The sequence below is a fragment of the Oryctolagus cuniculus genome, chromosome 11 (genome assembly GCF_051225735.1).
Source record: "Oryctolagus cuniculus isolate XC-2025 breed Fujian yellow rabbit chromosome 11, ASM5122573v1, whole genome shotgun sequence".
In the NCBI taxonomy this organism is placed as follows: domain Eukaryota; kingdom Metazoa; phylum Chordata; class Mammalia; order Lagomorpha; family Leporidae; genus Oryctolagus; species Oryctolagus cuniculus.
Window position 1 is genome coordinate 48,513,677 of NC_142877.1, and position 9,775 is coordinate 48,523,451.

General features: G+C 54.3%; 1 protein-coding gene across 1 annotated transcript; it reads right to left on the reverse strand.

Annotated features, from left to right (window-relative positions):
* Nucleotides 1-7,732: 7,732 nt before the first annotated feature.
* On the reverse strand, nucleotides 7,733-9,496 carry LOC103352538 (uncharacterized). Its single transcript, XM_089307385.1, has 3 exons — nucleotides 9,285-9,496; nucleotides 8,710-8,909; nucleotides 7,733-8,377 (listed from the first exon to the last, which is right to left on the reverse strand). The coding sequence occupies exons 2-3, from the start codon at nucleotides 8,798-8,800 to the stop codon at nucleotides 8,088-8,090; spliced, it is 381 nt and encodes a 126-aa protein (XP_089163511.1). The 5' UTR covers nucleotides 8,801-8,909; nucleotides 9,285-9,496; the 3' UTR covers nucleotides 7,733-8,087.
* Nucleotides 9,497-9,775: the final 279 nt, after the last annotated feature.

Here is a 9,775-nt window from a genome sequence, read left to right on the forward strand (position 1 = left end):
GGGCCCAATGAGGCTGTTCTGCTCATCCCACCAGCACATTCAGTGGGCCCACACTCAGGCCTCTTCCATGGCAAATCTCCTCTTCTTTCCACTATTCTAGATAGGAGATAATATGGGAAAATGAGAAGATTTTATTCCAAGCCCTTTCCTACCCACTCCTCCTGACTTTTGAGACTAAGCCATTCTTTGTTGGGTGGGACTGTTCAATAGGAGGTTTAGCAGCATCATTGGCCTCTACCTTCTGCTGGCCTATCCCTATTGCTAGGCCATGGACAGCAACATACAGCCACGTGATAATCACCAGTCTACCCCGGCTCTCCTTCCCCCACCAGTGGTGACAACCAAAATATATTGGTGTTGTGAAATATCCCACAGGGGACTTAAGCAGTCCTAGCTGAGAACTACTGACCTTGAAGTATGTCAGTATGCGCAATTTTACTCTTAGTTTTGAGTTTCTCTTTCATCTAGCTCTTCCTTGTGAGACTGCCCCCTTCTGGTCAGTGTGAAGCTCCAGGTAACCAAGGGTTTACACCCCCACAACTGATGTCAGTTTACTTTGATCTTAGAGTTCCATGCAAATAAAAGGATATTCAATTTCTGCTTAATTGTCTTTGCAGGTGCATTTACAAGTTTAAGAGTTTTATTATTCTTCAGGGCTCACTTTATAAGCATTGCTTGCGAAAGCTGAGCAGATGCACATATCATCGAAACAGTTTTGGTTTAGAAAACATGCAGGTCCTTCAGCCCATGTCTATCTCCATAAGTAGCAGTGTGATCTTGGGTAAGCAACCTTCACTGTGAAACAAAATTCTACCTGATAGACTTACTGTGAGAGTTAAATAACATGTTCAATCAGTAGTAAGAATCATGTCTAACACAGAGAAAATCAGCAATTTATTCTGCTTCTTCTAAAGCTACTTCTTGTTATTATTCTAGTATTTCATCTTTATATATTAGTTATATTTTTGTAATAAGACAAATATTCAAGCAATATCTTATATTCAGATAACTTTCAACAGCTTATCTGAATATTTTTGTATTGATTTTCATATTCAATAGGCACAGATATTAGAAGTGGGAACGTTCAAACTCATTTTACAGACTAGAGAGACACTAAGGTCAATAAACTTGATGTACCAACATTTCAGTTAGTTAAAAGCAGAGCCAAGATTCCAACCTACAACAGACCCCCCTTCAGTGCTCATTCGTGTCCTTTACTCTCTGGCCTAAAGAAAGTAAGCAGTTTTCAAGGGGAATTAAATATCAAGATTATTTATATTTTCCAATGGGGTTCTAAAAGGAAAATTGTTGCAATCCATGACCAAAATTTCATGTGTATGTGTGTGTGCATGTACGTACGTGTACATGTGTATATGTGTACATGTGTATGTATGTATATGAGTGTAAGCATGTGATCTTAGTGGGGAAGACTTCCGGCTTCCATGAGTAAGGATCCTGTCCACTACAGGTTCTTGTAGATGCTCTTAATAAGAGGCGGGAGCTCCCTTCTGTCACAACTTTCTCAAGCAGTGTGTTTTTTAACCAAGAATGGGTGGTCGATTTGCCAGGTACTTTTTGAGATTGTCGCATGCGGTATTTTCCTGTCCTTAAATGATATGATGGTTGCATTGACTGATTTACAGAAAGCAAGCTGTTTTTGTCTCTGTTTCCACTGCCATGTGCACGCCCAGCAGGGACACGCGGCCACGGCCCCTCAGAAGGCTCGAGGTCCTGAAGTGGAGGAGCATGAGGAGGGAGAGTAGGAGGAAGGTTCTGGGCCAGACTGGTCAGGGTGAGCATTTGTGGAGTTGTGAAGCCATTGTTTTGTGTGTGTGTTTCCTTGGTGCTAGGTAGTTGCCGGTGCTAAGCACTTTGTGGAAATATCTAGTCTTTCTAGATGTTCTGGATGCCTGGTATAGGGTCATAGTTGAAGCAGTCAAACACATTTTATAAGTAATCTTTTTGTAACAATGCATAGAAAAGTTTGTTTTTCTTTGGTGGGGGGTGTGGTAGCTAGACTCCCCCTGAGTGGCCTGCATAGTGTTTGGGTGCTGGTGTAGGGGAGGAGAGGGAAGGAGTGGGAAGAGCTCCGTGCCGTCCAGCTTCTAGTGCGGCGCCACGGACCACAGTCCCCTGTGCGTGTGCATTTTGGTCACTCTGCTCTCTATATGCTGTATAGAAAGGATCGATGCGTCCTGACTTGGAGCTGCAAACTTGGAAACCACAGAACCTTCTTCCACAGCTGTAGCTGTCTGGGGAATTTACTGAGAGAAACAGGAAATGGCTCCCATTACGGTCACCCCTGCTGTCCCGGAGTGCCCAGGAGGCGGCAGCAAGAGATCACAGGGAGGACAGGAGGCCCTGCAGGGATGCAGATGCCCGCAGTTGCCGACACAGCCCACTCATGATGGCCACCATGGACAGAGGGCCCCCGAGGGACTCAGGCGCTCTCTGCTAGACATGACATCACCCCCTCTGCCCCATGTGGACAGAAATCCCCTGGGGACAAAGGCATCCTTAGCAGTCACGCAAAGCCCAGCACCCGTTCCTCCAGGAACCCTACTGGGGGGTTCACAAGCCTATGCCACCCTGGATCCCAACATGTGACCCCAAGTTCTGGAAGAGTAATTGACCCCTGGCTCTGCTGGTGCATCTGCAGACATGAACCATCCTGACTGCTGACACCTCCACCCCGGGGCTCCCTGATATGCACTCTGTCGTCTACACCAAGGGACTGATGTCGGGGTGCCCGTGAGGGAGGACTCTCTAGCTCGACAGGCATACATAGCTGCCCTGTGTGTCCCATCTAGGTGCACCCTCCTCAGGTCCTGCACAGTTAGCACCTAGGTCTCCCAGATGCCAGGTACCATGTCGTGGGAGGGGGGATGATCCATGGTTTTTCCCAGAGTGCCTTGTGTGGGTACTGGCACTGTGGGGTGGTCCTAGCCACTCCCACAAACACATGCATCAGCCCAATTCCCACTGACTCAGCTGCCTCCCTTAGCCCCACAGGCAGCCTGCCCAATCCAGCCCAAGGCCTGTGGAAAAGTTGAGAAAACCTTGAAGAAATTCACCACGGGTTTCAACATCTTCAGAAAAACGAACTCCCCTGACCATTGACTTCCCTGCAGCTTCTGGCTCTGAGCTGTGATTCTGCACATGGTGGGCCTGGTGCTTGCCATGGTCTCGGTGCAGCAGCAGAGGGGATCCACCCCTGAGTTCCCAGTCCCATGATGGGCAGGGACTCGGTATTGTGTCAGTGACCATGGCCACTTGCTCTCAGGTGAGGAGGGGCCCAGTACCCAGCCAGGTGCCTGACACAGAGCTGGAGCCCTTGCAGGGAGTTGTTCCCACACCAGGAACACTGCACAGTCTCCCATTTGCAGCCACAGTGCATCTCGGCCTGGATGCTAGGTGCTCTGTCAGTGGGGGTGGTTCCTGGCCTGGCCTGGTTTCTCTCCTGTGCTGTGGACACCACTGCCTGCACCATCCAGGCCAAACACTCCTGGGCTCCTCCTGTCACAGCCCCATCCGTGGGCACTGGGATATGGGCTGGCACAGCTGTGATCACAGTGACCGATGGTGATGCGGTTCCCCAGGCACGGAGGTTGTACCCCTGCTGGGAGAAAGGCTGCCCTGTCCATGTGGAACTCATGTGAGTCCTCACCCAGGAGCCAGGAGCTGAGGAGCTGGGAGCTCGTGGAGTGCTCAGGGAACCACATGCATCTCATTTCACCTGGCTCCATGGGGCCCTGTGGGGAGGGCTGTGAGCCCACGTCACAGATGAGAACACTGAGGCTCCAATGAGGACACCAGCCACTCTGCCTACCCTCAGAACCTGTGTTCCTAACCATGAGGGAGCACTGACCAGCCCATGGCCATGCCCATGGTTCCCCTGGATTCCTCACTCTTCTGGGCAGTCAGTGAACCCTGGACACACAGGGGCTTCCTCCTCCCTGCTCCAGGACAGCAGCGGGTGCCCTGCAGGTCGCCATGGGGCTCCCATGTACAGCAGGGAGAAGGTGGCTGCACAGCACGGGTGGGGACTCAATGCACTGGCATCCACACAGGAGCATGAAGAGAGCTATATTGGACTACATACAGAGGGAGACTGAAATAAACTGTCTCAGAGAGCAGAAAAGGGAGCTACAAAACACTATGTTGCCCAGGGCAGGATGGCTCTGGCTGGAGGTGGCCCTGGGAGGACCCAGGAGCTGAGCTGTGCAGAGCCGGGTTTGCTGCCACCACAGATGTTTCATTCATGGCTGGGGCCAGAGTGGAGCCCCTATGAGTGGATGGGGAAACAGCTTAGAAGGATGCGCACCCAGCTGGGTGAACGACGGTGGGGACGGTCCTGATTGGAGATTGTGCGCTGCCCACGCCGGTGGACCCAGGGCCAGCACAGCTTCGTGAACCAGGGCTGGGGACGATCTGGCTCTGGTTTGGCTTCTGGACATGCAGGAGGCTCCAGGCTGTCCACATCTGGCACAATTGCCAGGGACAAACAGGCTTCATCTGGTTCTGGCTGGGGAGCAATTGTTGGCACCAAATCTGACCCCAGAAGTGCAGCAGCCACTGCAGGAGGCACCTCCAGGTCTCCTCCTGGTGCTGGAGCTGCAGGAGGAGAACATGTCATGAACACCACTGCCCCTTCCTGCTGTCCTTGCCAAGAGGGAGATGTCCCTGGCTTCCAGAAGAGGCCCAGCCCTGTGCCCACAGCAGAGCCCTGGGCGGAATGTGCTGCAGCCCCGGGACTCTGAGCCTAGTCTTCACTCCAACCAACACCAGCCTTGGAGTCTCCTAGTGCTGCCCAGCTCCAAGGCCATCCTAGGTTCCCAAACACTCACCCACGCCCTCCTCACCCTCAGGCTCAGCCTCAGCCTCCTTGGGCTCTGGATCCTCCAGCTGCATCAGGAGCAGCTGGGCTTGGCTTGCCAGGTCCAAGAAGGGCATATGGAGCTGGACGTAGGTCACCAGCAGTTTCAGGCTGGCCCGGTCCTGGAAGTCCTCCGGGAAAGAGTCCAGCCAGGTTCCCAGGATGGTGCAGAGGGCGCTGAGGACAGGCAGGCAGGCAGGAGTATCAGAGGCCTGGAGTCTCCTGCCCCACAACTCTCTCACACACCTCAGTGTATGCAGCCTGGGCAGAGAATGCTCAGCACCAAGTGCAGGTGGGCAGTGGGAGGCCCTTGTGTGAGCTGTCTGTGCCCAACCTCAAGTCCTGAAATAGGAAGGGGTTGGCCAGGCCTGCTGGATGGGTTGTGTCGGGATAAATCTCACTGCTTCTCAGATGCCCTGCAACCAGACAATTCTGTTCCCTGCTGTAGGCAAGGGCCCTGACCTCAGCCCTCAAGCAGGAATTACAGCAGGGTCATGTTGGGGTCATGGTCAGCAACCTAGTAGCACCGCCATGTCCCTGTTAGGGAGAATGGAACCTCCCTCCTCAGCCAAGCCCACTCACTGCTTAGCACAGTCGTCCTCTTCACAGTCGGACCGAAAGTATGCATACCTAGAAAAGGGCAGGAGGTGTCACCTGTGGTGTCCTGTGTCCCACCTGCCAGGAGGTCTGGGGGAGGGGCTGATTCCCTGACTAGACAGGAAGCAAAGCAGCAGAGATACGGTGGTCTGTACTGTGCACTGTATACTACTGAAGGCCTGGACAGGAACCTGCACATCGTGGATACTTCATTGTATATGCAGTGTGAGTGATTGAACTCAGCCAGCCGCTTGCAGGTGTCAGAGTGGCACTGGCGTACTCTACTGCCCACGGGTTCTCAGTTTGAGCCACAAACAACACAGAGACCTCCACGTAGAAACCGGAAGTTTCTTTGTAAATAGAAAAATTGATTTACCCAAGAACATGAGTGGTAAGGACTGAAGCCCAGAGACTCAATCTGGGTGAGGAAAATCCTAAATGAGACCCCTGTCCTGGGCACCCACTCCTCAGGGCCAGGCACAGGGAAACCCTTTCTGGGGCTCATCCCCTTGGTTCTAAAATCACCCAGGGGCTGTGCCGCTTCGCACCCCCATTCTGCGTGGTTAATCTGAGGCTGTGCAGGGCCTGGGGCATCCCTGAGACCCAGCCTGGAGGTGCTGAGTCATGGCAGGTCCAGCAGGTGCAGGCCCTCACCTGTGGAACAGCGTGTGCAGCACCTGTTGGGTGGTGATGAACCCTCGATAGGTGTGCAAGAAGGTGGGGACGATGAAGGGGTCCCCTCGCTGCTGAGCAGGCACCAGCTCATCCACCAGCTTATTGACCATGGCTGTGTCCAGGGTCTCCACGTTGCTGGCAGCCGACAAGGAGAGCTCAGAAGTGACATCTGGTTCCTGGAGGGGTCCTGACCCCGGTCCAGCGGCTGGGCACTCAGGGGCCTCAAAAATCAATGCAGCAGGAAGAGGGACTGCCCAGGGCAATGATGTTTCTGCAACAGAGAAAATAGCAACAGCACGGACTTGCAGCTCATTGTACCCAAAGAAATTTTCCAAGCCTTCCAGGGAAGTCCCAGGATGCAGGAGCCCATACAGGCAGAGAAAATATCAGCACCATAACCCTTCCAGCTCCCTGTGAGAACACGGGGGTGCCCCTGCCCTGCAGAGCTTCCCCAGCCCAGCGCCAACACCAGGACCATGCCCAGACTGTGCTGCAGCCCAGAAGGCTCTAAGCCTTTTCTTCACTCCCAGCCAACACCAGCCTTGGAGCTTCCTCTCAGTGTGGCCCAGCCTGAGAGACTCCCAAGCTCCTAGGCACTGACCCCAGCCCTCCTCACCCTCTGGCTCAGCCACCAGCTCCGTGGGCTCTGTGTCTTCCAGCTGCATCAGGAGCAACTGGGCTCGGCAGGCCAGGTCCGAGAAGGGCATATGGAGCTGGACATAGGCCACCAGCTGATGGAGGCAGGCCAGGTCGGAGAAGTCCTCCGGGTGCTTTTCTAGCCAGGATCCCAGGAGGAAGCAGAGGGCACTGGGTACAAAGGAAGCAGAGAGAATCAGAGGCCTGGAGTCTCCTGACCTCAGCCCTCTAGCAGGGATCACAGAAATGTGGCAGCTGGGGTCATGGTCAGCAACCAGTAGCACCCCAGTGTCCCCGTGGGGAGAATGGAACTTCCCTCCTGACCCAAAGCCCACTCACTCCTTAGCACAGTTGTCCTCTTCACAGTCGGATCGAAAGTATGCATACCTACAGGAAGACAGGACGTGCCACCTGTAGTGTCCTGCCTTCCACCTGACAGGAGACCTGGGGGAGGGCCTGACTCCCTGACTAGAAGGGAAGCAAACAGGGGATACAGTAATCTGTGCTAAACACTGTGTTTTGCTGAAGGCCTGGACTGGTTCCTGCACACAGCAGATGCTTCATTGTATATGCAGTTTGAATGCAGGGACTCAGCCTTCTCTTCCCAGGGGACTTAGTGGAAATGTGTCGGGGACCACGCAGCATGTGACCTCTTAGTTGAGAGACAGGGCTGGACAGGCCAGACCTGATAGTACTGATAACGCAATCTTGTGTGACCTTGTGCCTTAAGGCCTTGTAACCTTTCCCCTACTTGCATTAGCATTGCAGCTACAAGATAAGCCCCCCCTCCTTCCCCCTCCCGATACCCTGCCTCGATGATATATAAGTGTGTGGTTGAAAAATAAAGTCGCAGCTTGATCGGCACCTGTCTTGCTGCCATCCTTGTGTCTCCTGTCCCTTTCATTTCTCCTTCTAGGTGCTCGGCCCCAGTTGCTGTCCCGCGGGACGGGACAGAAATGGAAACTTTACGAGCAAAACCAGGACAGAGAAATCAGAAGTTTAAATGTGAATAAGAAAACCACATTGCCAGAGAGCATGAGTGGTGAGGACTGAAGCCCAGAGCCTCATTGTGGGAGAAGAAAAATCCTAAATGAGACCCCTGTCCTGGGCAGCTCACTCCTCAGGGCCAGGAACACGGAGATCCTTTCTGGGGCTCCTCCCATTAGTTCTAAAATCACCCAGGGGCTGCGCCGCTTCGCACCCAGATTCTGCGTGGTTAATCTGAGGCTGTGCAGGGCCTGGGGCATCCCTGAGACCCAGCCTGGAGGTGCTGAGTCATGGCAGGTCCAGCAGGTGCAGGCCCTCACCTGTGGAACAGCATGTGCAGCACCTGTTGGGTGGTGATGAACCCTCGATAGGTGTGCAAGAAGGTGGGGACGATGAAGGGGTCCCCTCGCTGCAGGGCAGGCACCAGCTCATCCACCAGATTTTCGACCAAGGCTGTGTCCAGGGTCTCCACGTTGCTGGCAGCCGACAAGGAGAGCACAGGAGTAAAATCTGGTTCCTGGGGGGGTCCTGACCCCCCTGCTGGATACTCAGGGGACTCCAGTGTCTCTGGAGCTAGAAGAAAGACTGCCCAGGGCAGTGATGTTTCTGCAAGGGGAGAAAATGTCAACGCATCAGCCCTTCCTGCTCCCTGTACCCAACAAAAGTGCCCATGACTTGCAGGGGAGCCCTAGATTGCTGGAGCTAATGCAGGAGAGACAATGTCAGCACCACAGCCTTCCCAGCTCCCTGTGGCAAACCTGGATTCCCATGAACTGCAGAGCTGTTTCGGCCATGTGCCCAAAACAGGACCCTGTCCAAACTGTGCTACAGCCCTGATGTCATAGCTCCCAGCCAGTGCCAACCTGGAGCCTCCTCTCAGTGTGGCCCAGCCCTGACACACTCCCAAGTACCCATGCACCAGCCCCAGCCCTCCTCACCCTCGGGCTCAGCCACCAGCTCCTTGGACTCTGCGTCCTCCAACTCTATAAGGAGCAGCTGAGCCCGGCGTGCCAGGTCCGAGAAGGGCATATGGAGCCTGACGTAGGCCACCGGCTGATGCAGACAGGTCAGGTCCTGGAACCCATGGAAGTCCTCTGGATAGTTTTCCAGCCAGATTTCCAGGATGGAGCAGAGGACGCTGGGGACAGGAAGGCAGGTGGAAGAATCAGAGGCCTGGAGTCTCCTGCCCCACACTCTCCCTCGCACCTCAGCAATGGCCCCTGGGCAGAGGATGCTCAGCCCCATGTGCAGGAGGGCAGTGCAGAGGCCCACGTGTGAGCCGTCTGTGCCCAGCTTCAAGGCCCAAAAAGGGAAGGGGTTGGCCAGCCCTACTGGGATGGCTTGGGTGGTGAAGAATTCCCACTGCTTCTCAGATGCCCTGCAAACCAGACAATTCTGTCTCCCTTGTCGCTCCCCGTCTTCGTGGAGGAACGACACAGGACCCTGCGCTGTTCTTTTGTCTGCTCGGCCCTCCCCGGGTTTGCTGCTGGTTCTTCCCGGGTTGGCTACCGACCCTTCCACCTCCGTGGAAGGGCAGTTCCCCCTAGCCACTTTCCCCACTTCCGCGGGGGAGCAGCACACCGCCGGCCGGCTCTCTCGGGGGCTGCACAGGTGTTCCTTCAGGTAGATGTTCCCCTTAGATGTTCCTGGTGCATGTTGTCTCTCTCCTCCTTTATAGTCCTCTTCCACCAATCCCAACTCTGCTACCCACACGCCGAGTACGCTGCTCTCCTCCAATCAGGAGCAAGATCAGCTCCTGCAGCTCAGTCAATCAAATTGGCGAGAGGCAGCTGCATAGAAGTTGTTACTCCCTTCTCAGCGCCATATTGTGGGAGAGCAGATGCATAGAATAAGTCTTAATTCCAGTAACTTAGTCTAGTCCGAGTTGCTCCCAGTTGCTCCCCACACTCCCTGCTATAGGCAAGGCCCCTGACCTCAGCCTACTAGCAGGGATCACAGAAATGTAACAGTTGGGTCCATGGTCAGCAATCCAATGACACCCCA